The 24,038-nt window shown below is 40.9% G+C and overlaps 1 protein-coding gene across 1 annotated transcript in view; it reads right to left on the reverse strand.

The window, feature by feature from the left end:
* GRIA3 (glutamate ionotropic receptor AMPA type subunit 3) overlaps positions 1–24,038 on the reverse strand; it is a 291,583-nt gene that overhangs the window by 38,529 nt on the left and 229,016 nt on the right. The window contains exon 12 of the mRNA XM_027092323.1: positions 21,105–21,303. Within this exon, the coding sequence (XP_026948124.1) occupies positions 21,105–21,303 (199 nt within the window). The remainder of the gene's footprint in view (positions 1–21,104; positions 21,304–24,038) is intronic.

Below are 24,038 nucleotides of genomic sequence, written 5' to 3' on the forward strand. Positions count from 1 at the left end.
AATTATCTCTGAAATGGGGATAGAATATTAAATGAGATGATTTATCTAAAGCCCTCATCACAGTTCCTGGCATGTAGTAAATCGTCAATAAATTAGATTATGCTATCATGGCGAATGGAAGGGTCACACAACACATCACCACCACATTTATACGACTTGGTTTGTTAGAGAATTTGTGCCAAAGGACTACTGGAGGGAAGGAGAATCAAGATAGTTCTTGGGGAGGGCAGGCAAGATGAGGTGTTACCCTGATAAGTCAGGGGGCAGATGAGGGCATGGGCACATGTAGATGGGCAGAAGGATGGTGCCAGGTTATGTGATGTCAGTGGGACTGAGGCACAGACTAGAATCAAAGCTAATTCACTAGGTGTTTAGCAGAGAATACCTTTTAAGGCCAAATGGGGCTACTAAAATGCTCAGTTTCAATATAATCACATTTCACCCTCCCTTGCGGCTCTCAATATTTGAACTGTTGGGTTTAAGTTGTAAGTCTTTTCCTTCTTGATACGCAAGGAGTCTTCCGGTAAGTATTATTTCTAAAGGCGCTATGCCGAGTAAAAAACGTGGCTGGCTGGGGTTTTGTCTGGCAAACACACTGACTGTGAAAGCTGCAGGAAACTGGATTCTCTGGCATTTGCGTGTCCTGGCACAAGCTCTGTGGTATAGAAACTCAAGCTATAGAACCTTCTGGTAAGTGCAGCATGTGGAGGTGACTTCACAAAGTGATTAGGCTTCACTAACCTTCACCACTGGGGACCAAGGCAATGGTTCCCATATGCAAAATGGCAGATAAAACTACTAATTTAGAGAAGTAGTCAGATAGCCACTTAATTTGATATGCACACTCAAACACAAATCAACATACTTTACACCCGTATTCTTCATGCTCAGTCCTTGATCCCAACCTGTCTTTATTCTGCTTTGGTCAAGCATGAGGGCTGTGGAGAAGCCACCCAGGCACCACTTGTTCTGCAAGAGGCTTGCTTGTCTATAGTGACTTGTTTTCTTTAGGTGCACAGAGCAGTGGTTAAGAGCATAGGTTCTGAAGTTATAAAGACCTGGCTTTGGTTCTTATTACCGGTGCGACTTTGGGCAAATAATTTAACCTCGTTGAGTCTCAGTTTCCTCATCTGGAAAATGAGGATGGTAATAGGACCCACCTCATAGTGTTCTTGCAATGATGAAATGAGAGATTGCTTATAATGAATTGAGCAGAGCTCTTGACAACATAGTAAGCACTGAGTTACTTAGTTAAGAAAGTTGAGTTAGAAACTTAGTAAAGTTTCTCCCACATTCAATAGTTGTTTCAGGCACTGTGGAAGGCTGCTGTAGGGGATGAAGATATTGGAAGACACGGTCCTTACGCTCAAGAAGCAAAGGGAACTAACAGTCAGAAACCCTGTCCAATAGCACGTTCTGAAATATTCTATGTGTCATCCTATATGGTAGCTTCTAGCCACATATGTCTGTTGAACACTTGGAATATGGCTAGTGTCACCAAGCAACAGAATTCTAAATTTAATTTTAATTACTTTAAATAGTCACATGTGGGTGCTAGTCACCATATTGTATAGTGCAGGTCTACAGCTTAAGTAAAGGAGAAGGCAGAGAGGTACCCAAAGGCAGCTCAGGGGCACCAAGAACTATTTTGCCTGCTTCACAATATTTTTCTTATTTTCCCTGATGATTGAAGTGATGGCTGCATGAAATGGAAGTCCTGCCTGCATCAGTTGGAGGGGTTGGCTATAGCCTAGGTCAAGGGGCAGGGGAGGAGGGGGAATAACTCCTGCCTTATTCAGGGCTAAACTGTAACTCTGGGATAGTTTACCCAGCCTGTGTTTATGGAAGGCCTCTCTAGAAAAAAGGTAAGCTGTATTATTCACGTGGGCAAAAATCCCTTGGGTGTACGTAGGAACTGTTTCCTTTAAATTTATCCTATTTGTGCAAAATGGAAAATAAATGAACTCCTGGGTCCAGGTACACCATGAAAGAATATTCTTTTTATTGCTGTCTGAGAACCATACTTTTCTTTAAAAGAGAAGATCATTATCCAAGGAAATATGTGTGCAAAAAAAACAGAGTGTGCTCCCTAAATTGCCACCCAGCCTGATTTTTCTCTTTCTGGCTCCGTGAGTTGCTACATTAAGTTGTTTGGACTCCCACTCTCTGATTCCCCTTTCCAAGGGAAGAATTACAACAGCAGTGGGCAGGCAAGTGACAACATTCACAATTTCCCCTGGTTTTTGAAAAATAGTACTTCCCTGTGTCAGCTCTGATAGATGGGTAGAAAGATGGAATATAATCAAAACGGAAAGAGCTAGAATCTCCAGAGATGCTTTCCTCTAAAAATTCCAAATAACTTTGTCAAGTACTCACTCCAAATGCCTCTGCCTAGCATTTTCAAACTGTGTTATAGTAACATTAAGGTCACAGATATAAATTTGCCTTTTCTGAGTCACCAAAGGAAGGATGGGACCAGCATTTGGTACAGAGTTAAGACTGGGGGAATTAGGTTGAAAGTTACAGTCATTCAGCTTGGCTACTGTCATACAGTGACCAGGGGCTTGAACCGAGGTATACCAAAAGCCCTACACTGAAACCAGTGCTGCCAAACTGCTTATTTGTAAATCAAAGTCCATTTAGAAATTTAAAAAAAAAAGGAAACAGAATCATGAGCTGCAGCATGCAGTTTTTAAAAAAATCATCTGTAAAATTAGGTTGTTTTATTTTCAGGCCTGTGTATTTACTGCGACTATTGAACAGAAACAAAACCAAAATAAGAAGACTCTCTAAAGTAAACTTAATCTGACAATTATTTCAATTGACTTGAATTTCTGATAGACTTGAACTTCTATTCAGTAAAGGTCAATAGTCAAATTGCAGAAGGAAGCCGTGTTGAATCCTAAAGGATGTCGAAGAGTAAAGGGAAATGGAAAGCCTAGTTTGCATTTCCAAATTTCATATATTTTCTAGAACCCGTGAAATCTGTGGCCTGTGGGATAATTTATTAGCAATTGTTAGTTTGAAATGCATTTCTCTTAAGTTCCCGGGACCTTATTACCAAAGAAATACAGTAACTTAAAAACAGCCTCCTGAATCGCAAGCGAGACTGTTATTATCTGTTGCTATTTCAGAGAAGTCAATAGGCCAATAATACTTTTAAAAAATTATGTATTTCCTTAAAAATGACAACACTAATTCAAAAAGATACACGAACCCCAAATCTTCATAGCAGCACTATTTACAATATCCAAGACATGGAAGCAACCCAACTGTCCATCAACAGATGAATGGATAAAGAAGATGTGGTATATATTACATATACAATGGAGTACTACTCAGCCATAAAAAAGAATGGAATAATGCCATTTGCAGCAACACAGATGAACCTAGAGATTGTCATACTAAGTGAAGTAAGTCAGAACGAGAAAGACAAATACCATATGCTATCACTTATATGTGGAATCTAAAAACTAATACAAATGAATGTATATATAAAACAGAAACAGACTCACAGGTATAGAGAACAAACTAGTGTTTACCAGTGGGGAGAAGGAAGGGGGGATGGGCGAGATGGGGGCATGGGATTAAGAGGAATAAACTATGTATAAAGTAGATAAGCAACAAGGATATATTGTACGGCACAGGGAAACACAGCTACTATCTTGTAATAACTTTTAATGGAGTATAATCTGTAAAAATACTGAATCACTACGTTGTACACCTGGGACTAACATAATATTCTAAATCAACTATACTTCAATTTAAAAGAGAAGAAAAAATATTTTCAGTTAGAAAGAAGTTATGTATGTTCCTTTAAGACTCTCCAGCTTGCCTTCTATTCCAACTCTGATCAGCCAATGGCAGACCTTTGTCAGTTGGACTGCTTACTACCCAGTACCTCCCGGACCTCCATCCTCCACAGGGTGCTACAAACAGCAGTTAACGCAACAGATTAAGAATGCTTAGGCAGATCCTTATGTTTTTTCAGAGCTCTTAAGGATAATCTGTGGCTAAGAGTTATCTGGTTTTCTTCTTCATAATTAAATGGCTTGTTTCTATTAACCCAAGATTTTAAAAGCCATTTGCAAATTTTAATTTCCATCAGAAGGACTTTTCTGTCACAGTCCTACATGTAAAGACAAGGCAATATTTAATTAAGAGCCCTCCTAGACAGTCATCTCTTTTTAAGGCCCGCTTTCTTTACCTTCTGCCTTGAAATTGCTTGTCGGTGTGGTAGACAAAGTAGATTTCCTCCCCCTTCTCCACCTGATGGCGATCTGCATTTCTACTGATTTCTATCCAGGTCATTCATTATTCACTCACTGAAGAGTATGTTATTAATGAGAAGCAGGTAGGAGTCATGCTGTCCTCCCCAGGTTTAAATGAATCTTTAAGATGGTACAATCAAGTGGATATGCAAAATAGGCCATTAATGCAACATTAAGTTTACAAATTTAAACACAAAATCAGGGACTGCAGAACTTTTAAAGTTTCTCATCATTTCTGCACTGGCAACGTGGGACATACTGAATATATAGCACAGCGTTAGGAAGACATGGAGTCACATTATTGAAAAATGACTGATGTTTGTAAGGGAGACTCCAAGATTAGCTACCAGACTTCTGGAATGCTGCAAACCATACCTACGTAGATTGGCTCAACCTCAATAAGTAAGTTTCCCAATGCCTTTGAACTTTCCTTCCCCAGGTTTGTGCCGCTTTGCCTACATTAAGAGCATGCCTTCCATCATGTAGGAGATAAATTCCTGGAAAAATCTGTGCCATAAATTAGATTCATTTTTGAAAAACAACTTTTATTTCTCTGTCGATGCATGGGCTGTTTTATGTTTATTTCTGAAAGCCTGCCTCTTAGGTTTCTCTGACAAGTGGTTAATGATCTGTAAACACCAAAAGGCACTAGGGAGATCTCTGTTTTCCAGGAAAGAATATGTTTCTGATGTGAGGAATTACTATTTATTGCTTTAATCAGTTGTGAATTTTCTGGTATATGGATTACTTAAGGTAGGGTCTAGCTGTGTTTTGAATCCAAAGGTTTTGGAATGAAAGGGAAGCCTTAAAAGATAACAAATGGTTTTAGCTAGTCCTCGTTAATCTCTGGACTGGCAGAAGGGCAAGCCCAGTAACTGCCTGGGAAGACAAAAAAGCCAGTCCAAAGCGGTTCAAGGTGGGAGGTCCTGATATAATGCATAAGATGCTGCATCCCATCAGTGCCACTGGAAGAGGTATCCATGGTAACAGCAAGGGTCCTAGTGGAACAGAGTGGAAAAAGATCAGACACTAGCCTCACCAAAACTGATCTGGTCTTCATAAAAGAGAGAAATTACTCTTCAGCAAGGCGGGGAGGCTAGGGTTCTCTTTTCTGTAGCAATCGGGATCCACATTTCTATTTGGGAGATGACGGCACCCCAGAGGAGGTTAGAAAGAAGGAATGGTTCCTCTTACGTATTTGTTAGCATTGCAAATATCTGTGCTGGGAATACTCTACCTACCTTGTTAACAGTTCCCCACACCAGCTTAACCCTGTATGAGTCTTATCAGTGCCCACAGTTTGCACTTGATCAACTGCCTCTATAACCGATGCTGTGGATGAAGGCTGGGCAATCTGGCCTCGGGGCTGGAAAGCATTTCTCTCCTGCTTGGGAATTGGAACGTTCCCACTACCACCCTGGTGCATCACACTTCTGTTTACCTAATACCCATAGCACGTAAAAATGGCAATGGCATTGTAGAATTAACAAAAGGAGGGAGGGAGGAAAGATCACAGCCATCTCACTTCTTTCTTTAAGGGCTAAGGAGCCAGTGTTTCAGTCTGGTTATAAATGTTTACTATACCACTCTTTTCTAGAAAGATAAGCTCTCACTAACCTTCCTTGGTAGATATACTAAAAGGATGGGTCCAGCTCAAATTCCCTCACCAATCACCTCCACTTACTCTCAGGAGGCGTCACCCTGCCATCCGGGTACTTGGGGCTGGCCACTCAACGAGTTTCCTACGTGGGGGAGGTTGAACCCCCGGTCTCCCTAATGCCTCCGTAAGAAATGAATGCAATTACATTTGTTGCCCAATGCCCAGTCCCAGCATTAGGGAATAGGGAGTGGTACATGAGAAAAGTTCTTCTGGCTGAAGGGCAGGATTTTCCTGACCCATGGTTTGTCTTTTCCCTCTGTACCAATTTTAGAATACATTCCTCTTCCTGATAGCATTTATGTCCTCTTCATTTTGAGCCGTTCCTGGTGGCCGGGTTCATGTCTACCCAGCTAAGTTGGTACCTTTGAGCCATGAGGCTCCCTGAAACCTCTGAAGAGTAGTAACACAGTACAGCTGCCTCATAATAAAAGGCATGGAAAAGGACCAAGAGGGAGGGAAGCGAGGGTGATGTTATACTAGGAGAGAGCTTTGGCTAATGTCCAAGAGCTCAAAGCTCTCGTTGTAATTTCTCATTCTGCCCCTTCTCATTTTAAAAGGACATTTCTCTTGCCCATAGCTTCCAACTATATGTATATATATGTGTGTGTGTATATATATATATATATATATATATATATATATATATATATACACTTGAAATATAGTTGATTTACAGTGTTATGTTAGTTTCAGGTGTACAGCACAGTGAGTTAATTATATATATATATATATATATATATATATATATATATAATATTCTTTACATATATAATAGTCTTTTTCAGATTCTTTTCCCTTATAGGTTATTACAAAACATTGAGTATAGTTCCCTGTGTTATACAGTAGGACCTTTTTGGTTATATATTTTATACATGGTAGTGTGTATATGTTAATCCCAAACTCCTAATTTATCCCTCCCCCCCTTTCCCCTTTTGTAACCATATGTTTTTCTATGTCTTTGGGTCTCTTTGTGTTTTGTAAATAAGTTCTTTTGTATTATTTCTTTAGATTCCACATATAAGTGATATAATATATGTCTTTCTCTGTCTGGCTGACTTCACTTAGTATGATATCTCTAGGTCCATCCATGTTGTTGCAAATGGCATTGTTTCATTCTTTTTTATTGGCTAAGTAGTATTGTACTGTATGTCTGTACCACATCTTCCTTATCCATTCATCTGTAGATGGACATGTAGGCTGTTTCCACGTCTTGGCTATTGTAAATACCAGCCATATTTTAACACTTGAACTTCCCCATGTGAAGCCCACCTCTTCTGTATGTCTACCTAACTGTCCTCTAGACTGGGGAATTTTGAAGCTTGGGATTCCTGGAAGCCTCTGTAAAAACACTGAAACCGCAGTCCTGGCCACCTGAGACCCTGCAGGTCAAATGGGGGAAAGTTAGAAGAAGGGCTGGTAGGACAGCTTCTGTCACGTTGGCAGATTTCAAGCTCCTGAGCAATCTTTGCCTTCCGTCCTATTGTTTTCTTTCTCCTTATGAAATTTTCTGTGCCCCTGCTTCTTTCCAGGTTCTATTGCCTTTGTTTTTCCATGCTGACTAGCACCTAGGGATGTTTACCTAAATTCTTCCAGGTAGGGACATTTGAGGCAAGAGGTTCTCTGAAGCCTCTGTAAAAGCATTAATGCAGCAGCCCTGACCACCCAAGACCCAGCAAGTAAAAGAAGGAAAGAGAAAGGGAGGCAAGAGCAGTTAAAGGAAATTAGGAGAGAGCTTGTCTCTAAAGGGTAGGAGTTTCCAGCTCCTAGTCTAGTACTTCTGTCCCATTTTTTTCCTAAGAAATTCTTCTTAACAACAACCTAGGACATCCTGATTGGAAATCTCCACTGATAACCAACACTTGGACCTGGCCACCTCCAGTCCTATAGGATGGGAAGTTTGAATCGTGCGGCTTGCTGAAGGGTCCCTAAAGACATTAACCCAACCGTCCTGGTCACCCAGGCCCCATCCTGTAGATGAGGAATGGAAAAGGAATGGTGTCATATGGATTATAGGAAAAAAAATAGGTCAAAATTGTAAACACTTCAAGGCATCTGGGTATTATTCCCCTGCAGTCTCATTTCACTCTCACTTTTAATTTTCTTCTTCTTTTTTTTCATGGAAAGGCATTTTATTTTAAATACAGCAGTGTGTACCGCTTTTAGTTTTCTTGGACTTTTATTGACCCTAGTCTCCAGCCCGATACCAATACTTGAGCTTCCCTGCACTTGGGGCACCCTCAATTCTCAGTGCCAGCTCAACCTCAGATTCCAGCCCCTGAAACAGTCATCTCCCATTGGTCCCTGTTGATCAGAGGAAGGTTTTCCCTTTCTCTCCCACCCCAACAGGAACACTCAGAGGAGGAGGCTACAACTCAGCCATCAGCTGTGACCATCCTCAAGATACTTCTGCTCAGAGTTCCCTCTGTCCCACAGGCCTAGCTTCTAGCCTCTTCCCTGCATCTTTCACATAGGATTAATAGAAAGAAAAAAAAGCAAATCCAAATCGTCAAAGCAGAAATCCTCTGATACGTTGTATTGTCAAACGCTCTTCAAAGAGTGGCTCTTAGTCATCTGTGTTGCAATCACTTGGGGGTGCTCGTTTAAAAATGCACGTTAATGGAACCTATGGAATGAGCACCTTGGAGGGGGAGGTGTGAGAACCAATAATCTGTGTTTTAAAATAGCTCCCCAAATGATTTTCTCTGCAACCAGTGGTGGAAGACACTGGTCTAGTGTAGTCATTCATCAGATTATTGAGTTCCCAACTGAACATCTCCGACAAGTGGCCATTTGCCTATTCCTGGCCTATAGCCCTTCAAAGATGAACAGCTCACTATCTATGGAGACAGCCCAATCTATTTTTGTATTCCTTTATTAGAATGTTCTTTTTACAATGAGCTAAAATCTCTATCCCTGTAATAGCCACTCTTTGATTTTGGTTCTATCCCTTAGGGCCCCACAGAAGAAGTATAATTCATCTTCAAAGTTTCTACCCTTCAAATATTTGAAGATAATCCTAATATATTCTACTCCTGCATATTTTCTTCAGGCTAAATAGTCTCAATTCTTGTGATGGGGGAAACAATCTTGTAAAAAAGTGTAGACCAGTCCCCATAGGTCAGCTCTTTGGGCAATTCCAGATAGAAATGTTTTAAGACAAGACCAGCAGAGAACTATGAGAAGCCATGTTTTTCCTCTTGATGTCAACTCTAAAACTCTGGAGGTGTCCCTTACCTTTGACTACTTTCTATGGATCCATTTTGCATGAATTTATCCAAGCTTCCTTGAATTTATTTATATTTCTCCTCAGTCATTGACCATGCTATTCTCAACCTTCTTGTTTGTACAGTTGGCTGAAACCCCAGGCCAAGAAAACAAAGCAAAAGTGTTCTTCAGGATCTTGCCAGTTTACTCCCTGGTACTTTCATATATAATAAACGTTAATTATTTGCTGATCACAATTACCCAAGTTGTGGGGTGTGTGCATGTGTGCACCTGCGTGTGTGCATGTGTGTGTGTGTGTGTGTGTGTGTGTGTGTGTGTGAGTGACTGGAGGAAAGGGACAAGATACAAATATTTTGAAACCAAACTTCAAAATTTTGTGTAAAGGGGCTTTAATATGATTATCTTCATGATTATCCTATTAATACTACCACATCAGGAAAGGGGCTGTTTATTTTAGATGAAATAATGTCTAATATCATGGGGTTGTTTTTAAAGATGAAAGCTTCTTACAGTTCAATTTGATATTATTTGCCAAAGCATAGATGGATTTTGCTTTTCAATACTGGTTCCTCAAACTCATTTAAAAGAAGTAAAGTATTCTTCAGAGAAAGCAAGGTGTTCTTTTTAATGAACCCCATCTTCACGTGTGAGATGTGAATTATGAAACTAGAAATAAGACAGTGCTCAGAGCACCCTGGCCTTAAGCGGTGATTTCCAATTTACCCTTGGCAGTCTATTGATTTCTACTATGATACTATTGTTTCAAGGCAATAATTTTTTCTTGGAAACTGTTTTTTTTTCATCCTAAACTCCCACCCCACCCCAAACACATATACATACACTATTTTGTGCAAACAAATCTTAGTGTGAACACTAGAGAGAACTAATAGTTCTTCAGTCAGTAGTGGCCACAGTTTAACATGATATAAAGTCATGGTCTGTCTTGTTGTTTTGGTCACAAATACATTCTTACGTATCCTTTGAACTATTTTTGAATTCTATTTTCTCTCCAGATATTTTTAAGATGCCCCCTTTTCCAGAAACCTTTCCTGACTAAGTCCCCTGACTCCTTTATTATCTGCATACTGAACTCAGGGGTTTGGATGGCATCTCCTGTTCATTCCCAGAGTGTCTAGGACAGAGTTCTTTACCCAGTGAGTTGGGAAAATCAGTGTTACTATATGGTACCAGAAGCAGTCTGTAATCCAGACCACAGACTCATGGCAATTAAACTGAGAGTGAAATAAATCAGGCTGTGATCACATAAGAATTTTGATAAAAGTAGGAAGTAAGAATCAGTTCCGGAATGCAGGTTCCTCTAAGCATAGCAGCTAATTACTTTCAGGAAGTTCTTCATTTAGGGCACCAGAGAGTGTACAGATAGGAGATCAGTTTTGGGGATAACATACAAATACCTACAATCAGAACTGGAAAGAAATGCCATAGATCATCTCTATCCAAATCCCTCCCTTCAGACAGGTAACATTCTAAACCATATAGAACAGGAGGGTGATGGGTTTCATTCTACCATCCATCACCTGCATTCTAGTGCAGTCTTGCTGGGGCATCAGAATTGTAGCCCAAGCACAGAAAGAGGAAGCATGCTCCTCTAAGATTTTGCTACAAGCTGAAATCACTAGCTAAAATATCCAGGGCCCTCTGTACATATGTGTGGTGTGCAGTATAGACAGGAATTTAGGTCTTTTTCAACACATACATACATAGCATACCTCTCTCTCAACTTCAGTCATGTATCAAGATAAAGCTTTGTGATATTAACTAAAGTTCTGTCCCCAGTACCAGGTACCCAGTGATCTTCTTTCTATTGGGATGGGGGCATCAATGGCCTAAGAGAAGATTAGGAAGAAAATATCAATGGAACAGAAAATGCCCTCACCTTTTCTTTCAAAACAGACTTTCAAAAATTTACAGCAGAAAATAATAGAGCTGGCATATGATCCAGCAATTCCATTCCTAGGTATATACCAAGAGGAATTAAAAGCAGGAATTTGAACAGATGTTTGTACATCAGTGTTCATTGCAGCATTATTTACAATAGCCAAAAGGTGTAAACAACCCAAGTGTCCATTAAAAGACGAACGGATGAGCAGCCGCATAGCACAGGGAGATCAGCTGGGTGCTTTGTGACCACCTAGAGGGGTGGGATAGGGAGGGTGGGAGGGAGACGCAAGAGGGAGGAGATATGGGGATATATGTATACGTATAGCTGATTCACTTTGTTATACAGCAGAAACTAACATAACATAGTAAAGCAATTATACTCCAATAAAGATATTAAAAAAAAGATGAATGGATAATCAAAATGTGGTATAGATAGATAAATTCAGCGATAAAAAGGAATGAAGTTCTGACACATGCTATAACATGGACGAACCCTGAAGACAATTGTGCTAAGTGAAATAAGCCAGACACAAAAAGACAAATATTGTGTGATTCCATACAGATTCATAGAAATGGAAAGTAGAATAGTGGTTACTAGGGGCCGAGGGAGTGGGGGAATGGGAAGTTGTAGGGGAATGGGAAGTTATTGACTAAAGGTTACAGAGTTTCTGTTTGAGGTGATGAAAACGTTTTGGAAATAGACAGTGGGGATGGTTGCACAACATTGTAACTGTAATCAGTGCCACTGAACTGCATACTTAAAAATGGTTAAAGTGGCAAATTTTATGTTATATATATTTTATTATAATTTTTAAACATTAATAATGTAATATACCAAAATTCATTGAACAGTACATTTTAAATGGGTGAATTGAATCTTAATTAAACTGTTTTAAAAAGTCATAGAAGAGACAACGCTACCTTGAAAGCCAAGTTTTAAATTAGTAAGAACCAAGCTTTCTGATAAAAAAGAAAGGTTTTTGAGTTTCCAAATTCTAATTCCCTTTAGAGGGAAATACGAAGTTTCTGCCATACTCAATAAATTGGAAAGCAGATGGATAAAGAGCCAGACTAACTACCCTAGGAGGCCAGATAAGAGCTGAGGCAGAGAGGAGTACAAGAGAAGTCAGACTGGGCTATACGGCTCTGAGAAAGGTCTCTGTGCCCTGCCCCCCATCTCCCACCCCCACCCCAGCTCTCCAAAAGGGGGAGGGAGGATGGGACTCCCAGGGCAGAAGTAATGAAGCCTTACTTCCCAGGGTGTAGCATAGGGATGATAAATTGAAGAGAACAGCCCATGTCTAGCTTAGCTTGGTGCTGGCATCGTAGAATAGCAATGGTTACATGAGATCTATGAGATCTCTAGGAGGAAGGCGCTGTCCTAGACTGGTGGAAGGAGAGAAGGAGACTATTCCAATAGCCCTATAACAGTGCAAGCGGTGGGGGGGGAGGGAGGGAGGGAGGGAGGGGGAGAGAGAGAGAGAGAGAGAGAGAGAGAGAGAGAGAGAGAGAGAGAGAGAGGGAGAGGGAGAGAGAGAGAGAGAGAGAGAGAGATCACGAGCTGAAATAAGTGCAGGGTTAGTTGGTCTGCAGAGGTCTTGTGGCCTGGATGAGGGGATGATGCAGCAAATGTCAGTGTGGAGGGGAAAGACTACTTGACATCCGAACTGGGTGGTACAGCCCAATGGATGCCTGGAAATGATACTGATGATCTGGGGTTAGGTGGCTGCCCCTGATGCCATGATACATTTTCACATGGCTACCTCTTATCCTGTAAAGTCCCTGCAACTTGGATATTATCCCAGGGAAGAGGGAGTGAAAAATCCTGAAATGACTAGGAAATCACTAAACTTGCCTGAATTTATCTGGGTGTATCTTTTCTGCCATGTGGCAAAAATGAGGTACCAGTAACAGGAATATAAAGAAAGTTATGGTTTTGCAAAATGGAGTGAGTCATCTGTGAAAATCTACCTCTTCCATAAACCGTCTTCTAAGAAGACGGCAATAAGACACAGTGAAGGCATGAATCATTAGGGGCTTCTGGACTTCTAAAATTTTTTGATGATTAACCTTAAGACTTCTTATTTTCTTACTTGGCAAAATTCCCTAACCAGCCCTAGTGTAAGTGTACCTTTTCAGCCCTTGTTATTACAGTTTACTTTGTTACTATAGTTTGCAGTTTACAGTTACTACAAGTATCCTTGAATCATTTAACGAATGTAGGACTTACAGATTTCATTAGTGACCACTGAAAAGGAAGGCCAAAAATCTGAGCCCTTCCACTTTGCTCACAAATGTTATCTAATTCATCAGCAAATTCTGTGACTCTCTCTCCAAAATATATCCTAAACCTGACCACTTTATGCAATCTCCATCACTATAACTCTAGCATGTAATTCCAATCTTTAGTCACCCAGGTTGTCTTCCTGTCCCTTAAACATGCCAGGATTGTTCCTGCCCCAGGACCTTTGCACTTCTTATTCGTTCTGTTTAGAATACTCTTCCACCATATTTTCACATGGCTAACTCTTGTTCAGGTCTTTAATTAAATATTAGCTCCTTAAAGAGACTTTACCTGAACCCCTCCTTCCCAAGCTCCCAGTTAAAACAGTCCTAAGTCATTCTCTATCATAATACATAGAGCACTTATTGGTGCCTGAAATTATTTTATGCATCTATTTGTTTACATGCTTACTGTTTCCTTCCAACAGAATGTGAGCTCCTTGAAGGTAGGGATTCGGTCATGTTTCCCCTACTGTATCCCAGCTGCCTAACTTGGTATTGTAGACACTGAATATTTCTTTATTCACTGGTTAACAATGTAGAAGATGTTGAAGACTGGAATGAACCTGACCACAGGCATTTGCTACTGCCTTTTTGAAAAAAAAATTCACATCAAGGTTTTGTTTTTGTGAGTTTCCTTCTCCTTTCAAAAGCAGAGTGCAAGCAAGCATTCTAGTGAATCGAATGCTGTTGTGAGTTGAGTTTCAGTAAATTGAAATTTTAGTTGGTCCTTATGGTCAACAATTTAGGCTTCTGATGGTGATGAAAGGGAATTGTAAATAATCAACCTGCTCAGGCTTGCCAGGTGAACTCAAGGAAAGTCTAATTGAACAGATGAGTCCCTGTCCTCTAATTGCAAGGCTATTAGGTGATTTGACTTTGTCAGACAAGAAAAGAGAGTGAGGTCCTGAGATGAGTTCCTCTAGGGAAGAGAGTTTCAGAGTTGTCAGAAAAATCTGGGAGTTCTGTGTGAAGTTAATTATCCTGGTGTGGTCTGAGAAAGTTGGCAGCCTCAAAGATAACAAAGACTTAACCCCCTCAGGCTTTCTGAGCTGTGAAATGCTCTCATAAGCAAGTAGGTTACCTGGGAAGACTAACGGAGACAGGCTAATGAAATCCATATGGTTGGTTACTTTGGGCAGATGGTCTGCATGCCACCTTGAAAGCACCTGAAGTTTCTAGGTGGTCTTTAAGGGCAGCTTTAAATTGTGCATGGTGAAGTTGTCGAATCTGCAGACCACAAAGGAATGGCTAAAGATGGACTAAGAGATGAAGTCAGTAGTCATATATATATATATATATATATATATATATTTTTTTTTTTGCGGTACGCGGGCCTCTCACTGTTGTGGCCTCTCCCGTGGCAGAGCACAGGCTCCGGACGTGCAGGCTCAGCGGCCATGGCTCACGGGCCCAGCCGCTCCACGGCATGTGGGATCTTCCCGGACCGGGGCACGAACCCGTGTCCCCTGCATCGGCAGGCGGACTCTCAACCACTGCGCCACCAGGGAAGCCCTAGTAGTCATATTTTATAATAGGGGTAGGAATGGGATCAGGAGGAGGGGGGAAGGATATAAATGAGCTTTCTCTCTCCTCCCAAAGCCAGAAAAAAACCCCACCTCTCTTCCATTGAGCAAGCAGAGATTATTTTCTTTTATTTTTGAGAAATACCCCTCCCTCATGTCTCCACAGAGCCTTATTTGGACAGTCTCCATGCTTCAATTGCTCTATTGCTGGGCCCTTTTCTTAAAAGTCTCCTGGGATTTGTAGAACCCTTCATAGCGTTAAAGAGATTTTTCTGATATTCTAACTAAACCCATAAGGAAGGTAGAGCAGGGAATATTTCCCTTGATAGATGAGGAAACTGAGACCAAATGACCCTTACCCAAAGAAAAACAAGAAAGGCATCAGTGGGTGTGGATTGCTGCATTAGTGGCATTCACTCTAGTTTTATGGACGCCTTCCTTTTCTTTGCCTTCTTATCTTGGGTCCTTTTGAGATTGTCAGGGCCTGGAAAAATGTCATTTAACAATGTGTATAGGTTTCCTTTTCTAACTGATCCATCAAGGGGAATAAAAACAAAGATCAACCAGGAGATGATACAGATGTCTTAACATGCGCTGTCCTAGAGGCTTGATTCGTGCATAGGACCCCATGTTTCTGTGAACACTCACACCAGAAAGGCACTGAGATGCAATGGGAAGAGGACCCAATCTGGACTCAGAATTCTAGCTTGTCCCCTCTGAGCTGAGCGACTTTCGACTTTCGGCAAGTCACAAGGTCATCTTGCCTCAGGTGTTTCCTCTCTGAAGGAGGTGTAATAATACCTGTTCTGGTTGCGTGGCAGGATTGTTGTGTGAATAGAGTATGGTAATGTATGTGAATATGTGTTGAAAATCTAGCCCATTAGATTGTGAGCTCCTAGGGGGTAGAGGCCATTTCTGTTTTATTCATCACTTAGCTGACCTTCCTCCTGGGGTTACAGAGGATCATTAACCCTACTCTTGTTCACCGAGAAGCATACCCAGAGACTGGCACATGCTGGGAAGTCACTCCATAGAAATAAACACCATCAGCTACCCCGGAGGGATGATCGTCTAGTTCTCTGAGATGCCTATATTTTAAGTCAATCTGTTCCCCCAGATAACCTCCAACTATGGCGAAAAAACCTATCTAAGTATTTTCATGTGATTTGGCAAAAGGCAGAAATTTAATTTCGTTTATGGAGATGGCTCTGCAGTGCTTAGCCTGGAGTTTGGCATATAGTAGGCACCTAAACAGAGTTACTGAAAGAGTGATGAATAAGTAATAGAATCTAGGGCGTTGTTATTAGCCTGTCTTTGTTGCCACATTTCCTCCATTCTCTCGGAGACAGACAGTGTTGTGTGCACAGTTGTCAGGTCGACCTCTACTCCCTTGGTGAGTGTCCTTTCCACCCAGCTTGAGACTTGCCTGCAAGGAAGACCCAGGAAACCACAGACCCCTGACAGCTGAGGGACGGGAAAGGCTGACAGCTGTCTGAATGTACCATGTGGCCAGGCCTCAGCATCCTCACATCGTACCTGCTGCTCCACCTCCAGTCTTAACCTGGAGGTCTATGAGCCTTGCTGTGTTATGTATTATATGACATAGGAAAATAAGAGTTTTGGGGGGGATAAGGCGGCATCAAAAGGGCTATGTAAATAATTAAAAAACAATTTCTTTTTAAAAATTGTTAAGTAATACATACAATAAATGTCTCTGACCTGCCATTCCTTGGTATCAACTCATCTCCTGTTGCTGCTGTTATGTGTTCCCTAGTGTGTAGTTGGCTGTGTCCGCAAGCATTCGGTCACATCCTGTATGTCTTCAAACTAATTAAATGTGGTTGCAGTTGTCCGGGTACAGTGTCAAGCTCTCAAATTCTTCATGGTACTTGCCGAGAAAATTTTTAACAAAAGAATTTTTACATTTTGATGTGTTTCCTACGGTGAGGAGATGGGTAGGGTTAAGGGAGGTCTGTTGTGGTAAAGCTTAAAGATTAATGGTTAGTTTTCTTAATCATGTCCAAATGTCACCATACCTAGCATAGGGGAATTTGTGGAGAGATTGTTCTTCTTTCCCCATAAAGTTCAAAAGCCCTATAATAAATAACCAATAAATGTTGAAATGTGGACTCTGATTGAAAATGTGTGTGAGTGTGTGTGTGTGTGTGTGTGTGTGTGTGTGAGTGTGTGTGTGTGTGTGTGTGTGAGAGAGAGAGAGAGAGAGATTCAGGATGTATAAGGAGAATCTACATACTCTTGGGGACTACTTCCCCCCCAAAATAATTTTTTTTGAAATACAGGGCTCTTCTTTATGCTGCCTGCATTTCAAAAAAATTTAAAAGTTAAAGTGAGCGATGACAACAGTAACAGTGTTGAGATAAAACATTCTTCATGAGTAATTCAACTGTGCTTCTTACGGCTTAGAATGTCTGCAACTCAGAAGACAGGGCAGTTCCCTTGGTGGTCTCCAGATAAAGTTCGGTTTTTCTGTCCTACCTGGGGTGCTGGGGCAAGGCACATCTCTCCCCATTCCATTCCATTTATATTTATTTTCTTAAAGGGGTTTAAATTAGCATTAACACTTCAGTTTAAAAAGCAACATCCTTTTATACCCTGAACTATCTTCAGTGGGGATATGGCCAAGTATCTGGAAAAGAATTCACTTCGTTATAAAGCAGAAACTAACACACCATTGTAAAGCAATTATACTCCAATAAAAACATTAAAAAAAAAAAGAGTCAAGCATCATAGTGGTCTTCTAATATTTCTAGGGGTTTGAAGGCAGAGAGAATTTTGGAATTGCTTTTTCTCCCAGATCTACTTTTTAACCTGAACCTGCATCAGGTTAAAATTTCAAAACCTAGTGGAGAATGATTGTTTCGGTGTAGCTTTCCAAATCATAGTGGCATTTCTCTGGGCAATGACAATGAAGCTGTTGACTTGTTTTTTAGCATGGGTGCCTCCACCTCTGGTTGGGACATTTAGTTTTGGAGCTGCTGTCTAAGGAAATCAGTTTTCAAGTCAAGAGGGTTGTAATATTTCAGATGTCTCTTCCAGCTGCATGCATTTTGTTTGGTCCCTCCCTGCCTTTCCTGATGGAACAGGTCCCTCTGTGCCAGTGACTTTATGTGATTGTGAGATAGCAGCCAAGGATAGTTCAGAAAATGAGAGAAAAGAATCATTTAAAGATGTCATCATTTTAATGGCAGCCTTACCCAGGACAAGTTAAAACGTCTGCAGGGCAATTAGAAAGGAATTTTCTTTTATTTAATTTTCTCTAGAGGGCTGGCCCCAGGGCTGTTTTATGGTGTTACTAACTTGGTCCCTGTGGTTTTAATATGGAGTGAGAACCGGAAGAAATGAGCTCATGTTATGTTTGTAAATGTTGCATGTGATCCTGTTTTATCCTCTAAAGTTCAGAAGGCATGCCATCAGGGGTCCTCGATTTTTTTTTTTTTTTTTTTTTTGGCATGTGGAGGAGTTACTGCTCTTAAAATAGCCTTGAGATCTTGGAGGACTGAGAGGAAAGTGACATGCTGTGGCAGTTACATCCCTGAGTAGGAGACGATGTGTTCTTGCTGGCTGCCTTCTCTGATTTATGGGGTTCAAGGAGGGGTAAAGTAGAGGATTTTGAGAGAACAGATGGCTTGGAGACCAACTGGTTGGGGCCCTCTATTATATGAATACCAAGCATTCCCTTTGTTGGGTTTACAGAACATTTTTCAGTACAAGCAGGCTAGGAGCTGCCTGTCCTATACTGCTCAGTTCCACTCTTAGATCATCAACTTTTTTGTGCTGTCCTAAAGAACTTCTCCAGAGTCCTTACTGCTGTCGCTAGCAACCAATTGAGGAAAAAGAAAAGTGGCGTGCGGGAATTAGAAAATGATTTGCACTTCTTTATACCTAGAAATATCTGGCTCCTTTTCGAATCAGATTTTCAGAACAGTTCCATTTCCATACGAATTACTCATTGGCTGTAAAGGTCACTAGGAATTGCTGAGCATTGGAAACCGCAAACCAGTTAGAATGTGGCAATAGCTTTGCTCAGAATTGAATGTTGATTCAAATTGGCTCTGGTAATAAGATGCTCTTTAATGAAACCATCATTGAATGGATTAATAGATGCTTTCCTAGTTTTTGAGAAAGATACAATATATGTGGGGGATGTGGTCTGGGCATGGGAACATTGACTACTTGGTCACAATTTCAAGCCTTTGGGTTAGTAAATCTTCCCAGAGAGCCTCCTTTGCCTGCAATATGGATGAATGGCCTTTGAAAACTTAATGGGAATTGATGCCACCTATCCATTACCATTTAAAGCACACCTTCCTAATTTCTAATCATCGCTGAAGGAAATATGCTTTCCGGTGGAACAAGTATCCCTAATTGGAGGGTCCAAGTCTGGTGTCTTGATAGCTTAAGTGGTCCTTCTAGCAACTTGGTGCCTATTGGGTTGGTGAACGTAAGCTCTGCTGAAGGTTGATACTAAACCAGATTTCCGTGGAGCTGATTATGTGCTGAATACTCAGCGGATGGAAATCCCTGGCTTTCTGCCCTGAAATGTGTGAGTGATTTCATGAGGGCAGGGGATTATTCCCAGATAAGCTTCTGGAACTGCCAACGTAGTGAGGGTCAAGGCCAGGTTAGTTCCAGAGGATCTTCATATCATTTTGATGCTTCTAGTACTAGGCCCCTGTCCCTGGTTGGAGATTATGAACTGCTCGATAAATAGTGGTAGAGGTGAGATAGGGATATCCTGAGCCAATGAGATTTCTGGAAAGGGTCTCAGAATTAACCCTTTCTCCTTCAGGGAATGAAAACAGTTTTTAGTTAATTGCTATAATTTCAAGAAACACACTCCTCCTGCTTTCCCATGAAACAACTGGACAAATCCCATGATGATACATATAGAAATATATTTCTTACTGATTTCTTAAAGCAAGCTGGTTTAGAACCAACATTTGTTTACTGTGGATCTTTGAGGAAAAGTCGGTAATTATACCTGCCATCCGATAATTTGATTATTGGTTGGAGAGAATGACTAAACTTTTCTTCTCTACCTACTACACAAGTGGCTTCTGGATCACTGCTACAACCAGTTACATGGGTTACAGTAGCAGGCAGTGGTATGGATAGAATGGGTCCATTTTCTCACTGAAACCACCATATTTTCCTGGTTGGGATAACTGAAAAATCATGTGAGTTCTTAAACACTCCATTGGTAGCCTTTCTTATAGACCAGTTGCTACAGAACAAAGATATTGGTATTTTACGTAAAAGTGGTTTTGTTCATCATATTATCCTTCTATAATATTCTCCTTCGATCTTCTTTCTTCTTTCTCCTTGACAGTGCTTACACTTAACTAACTTTTGCTAGTGAACAACTTGCTGTTTCCCCACCAAGATTTGGCCTATGTGCGGGTAGTGAGGGGGAAATAAATCTACTCAAGAAATTAAAACAGGGCTTCCCTGGTGGCACAGTGGTTGAGAGTCCACCTGCCAATGCAGGGGACATGGGTTCGTGCCCCGGTCTGGGAGGATCCCACATGCTGCGGAGCGGCTGGGCCCGTGAGCCATGGCCGCTGAGCCTGCGTGTCCGGAGCCTGTGCTCCGCAATGGGAGAGGCCACAACAGTGAGAGGCCCGCGTACCGCAAAAAAAAAAAAAAAGAAAAAAGAAAAACAATTACCAGCTTCCCAGAAAATTGAATTATCAGCATGTACATGAATACTTGAAACAACTGTAATACATTTCAATAGAAAACCAATGTCTAAAATAGAATATGTAATTTTATAGTTCATCACTCCTCAGATTCTTAGAGTCAATTACCTAACTTCTGTGAACTGCTGAGACGTAAAATCACTGCTTTTGTAAAAGCTAAAAAGGAGAATAGATATTATTTAGTTCAATCCCCTCATTATTCAAGTAAGGGGACCAAGGCCGACAGAAGTTAAATGACTTGCCCAAGGACAAACGATCACTTTGTGGTAGGGTTGGGATTCAAACCTGTGAGTTCAAACTCAGTGCTCTTGACATGCCCCCTGTGATGTCACGCAGGAGTCTTAGTTCTAAAGGACAATGAATTAGGTCACCAACCAAGTAGCTCTGTATTTAAGATGCTCTGCTTTGATAACATTCCCACCATTTCCCGATCCTCCCTTAAAACACTGTGAATCTGCCTTTGTGAGCAGATGATAAAATAAAATCCAGCAGGCCCAATTAACTGTAAAGCACTTACTCTGAAAAATTCTTTTGTTGAGCCGGAGTCCAGGGTCCCATATGCAATTTCAGTCTGCTTAGCTAAGTCTTCAGCACTCTCTATGGGAGAAACCATCCTCTCCACAGTCAGGAAAGCAGCGAGATTGGCCGTATAGGAAGAAATTATGATCAGGGTGAAGAACCACCAAACCCCTCCAACAATGCGCCCGGAGAGTGATCTACAAAACAAAGACCAATCCAGACCCAGAGGGGCCGGATTTCAGTTTAAGAAATCCTTATCTTTACTTTTGGAAAGAGGAATGGTTTCAGTGTAGCTGATGAAAGAGGGAAGTAAATGATGTCAGGGAATTAACACATCAAACAAAAGTGACATGTTGACAGTGTCACCACATGTCATGATGGCGTGTGATGATGGTACATGCATAATGCTCTTCAGGCCTACATGGGTTTCAAAGTAGGATTATTTATTTAATCACGGGAAAAAATACCTTCTTTTTGCCAGTTCCTGCTTAGGTGTAATAATCGTACTTACCTGATTCTCCTCCTGTGAGCTTTTCTGGGCACACCTGTGGAAGACTGCTCTATTTCCTTTAAGGCAAGTGGTTCCCAGCCTTGCCTGTACCTTAGAATCACCTGGGATCTTTAAAAAAACTTCTCATGCTCAGACCCAGCCAAGACCAAAGAAATCAGAACCTGAGAGGTGGGACCCAGACATATGTATTTTTAAAATCTCTCCAGCGATTACAATGTGCAGTCAAGGTTGAAAAACACTGATGTAAGGTGATGTCATGGGAGAAACACAGAGTCGAAAACCTTTGCATATTTGAAGAGAAATGATTAGGTGCTAGCTAGTAAACAAGCACTATGCACTATGAGTTTAACAAATTTAATATAGACATTGCCATTCTGTGGAGCTGATTACCCATAAGGCAAGGGGCCATAAGATAATATTTATTATTGTCTTCATATAAATGGCTAGTGGGGCTCAGGAGTTTAGATCCAGAGATTGAAACTCTTCCCTTTTACAAATTGAGATGTAGCACATAGGACAGGCCTCAAGTGAAGTAGGAAACTACCTGATTAATAGGATTTGAGAAGCACTAAAAGGTTTGTCTGTACCCTCCCCCACCAAAATAATCAAAACAAACAAAACCATCCTCACTGGCCCGCCCTAGAAATTCTCACTATTGGAATTATCCTCTGAGCTTTCTTCAGGAGGCTTGGTCAAAATGTAACATTTTACTTCAACAGCATCTATTATCATATCCTGGATTAGTCTATGCAATTAGTGGAGAATGGGACAGAAGAAGATGGGTAGGTTTTAATCAGGGAAAATTTTGTTCTTAAATGGAACTGTGCGTGGGCATTACTTGGGGTGTTTGTTAAAATGCTGATTCAGAATATGAGTGCTCAAAAATCTGGACTTCTCAGGCATCACTGGTGATTGCAGTGGTCTGCGGCCCAAACTGAGAAATATTGTTCTTCTTCTACATCAGTGATTCTCAACTCTGCCTGCACATCGATATCATTGGGGGAGTTCAAGACAACACAAAACAAACCACAATGACCAAAAAAATGCCTAGGCTCCACCCCAGGCCAATTAAATCAGAATCTCTGAGGGTTGGGCCTAGGCAGCAGCACTTTTTTTTTTTTTTTACATCTTTATTGGCGTATAATTGCTTTACAATGGTGTGTTAGTTTCTGCTTTACAACAAAGTGAATCAGTTATACTCCGGGGCAGCCAAGATTGGGAGTCATGGTCCTACGTCATGAATGCTACTCAGGGAGAGGGTCTGTGGGCAGTTAGGGGGCAGTGTGAGGGCACTGAATGCCCAATGGGTAAGGGCTTGTAGTGAGGAAACTTCGTCTCCGTCACAATGCTGCTGAAGGCTGGCTCTGTTTGCAGAAATGAAATCTGGTCACTAGGTTTTATAAAACATTGACACATTATCCCGAGGATAGTTCTGCTCTGTGGTGGAGCTCCATCCTGGTTAGGCTGTGTTCTCTCATGCCCAGAAAAGCTCACAGGAATAGAACCCACTCTGTCATAGAGTCAAGAATAGGCGTAGGAGCCTGGCACATCTCCAGGCTCTGTGGGAAGAGGGCAGCTCTGGGCTGAAAGCTGGCAAGTCAAGCTCTTCTCTGTCTATACTCGCATTTTACCACTTTGAAGCAAATTTAAATTCCTGTGTCCCAAGATAACCTTTTTTTTAGCCTCTGGAAAATTCAGTTGTTTTAGATTTTACACCCTGATCAAATAATTTTGGCAGGTGTTTAGATAAAGAGTATTCTTTATTGATTAACTGTAACAAAGCTGTTTGGTTTCTTAAAGCCTGTAATTCCTATCGGTCCCTGGATGCTTCACATAACCCTTATTTATTTATTTCTGAACATAATCACTTTTAGCGTTCGGGATGTGCAAATCTGCTTTGCAACAGATTTTCTAACTGATAGTTATACTCTCTCAGGATTTCACCTGGGAACATTTCCCTTTTAATCAGAAGATGTAAAAACATCTGGAGTCAGAAAGAATGTCACATCTGAATGCTAAAAGTGTACAGAATATTTCAATTATGAATTTGAAACTTTCACAGTCTTTCTTCATTGTTAACATACACATTTTATTCTGGGTTGATCTGACTCTGGAAATAATTTTACTGTATAAAAGATGAATGCTCAAAGTAGCATTCGTAGTAATAGGGTAATAAAAATGATAATAATAGCTAACATTTAAGGAGCACCTCCTATGTGCCAGACTCTGTTATAATTGTTTACATGTGTCAACTCCTTTAATCCTCCATCCCTTTACAGATAAGAAAATGGAGCATTCTACAGATAAAGAAATTGAGGCACAGAGAGGAGAAATAGGAAATAAATCATCTAGACTTATGCAATCGGAAAGACATGCCCACATTTCTGTAGTATAAAATACTCATGTTTTGTATAAGAAAAC

The sequence above is a fragment of the Aethalodelphis obliquidens genome, unplaced genomic scaffold, assembly GCF_003676395.1.
Source record: "Aethalodelphis obliquidens isolate GAN/ISIS:26980383/991018 unplaced genomic scaffold, ASM367639v1 scaffold77, whole genome shotgun sequence".
Lineage (NCBI taxonomy): Eukaryota > Metazoa > Chordata > Mammalia > Artiodactyla > Delphinidae > Aethalodelphis > Aethalodelphis obliquidens.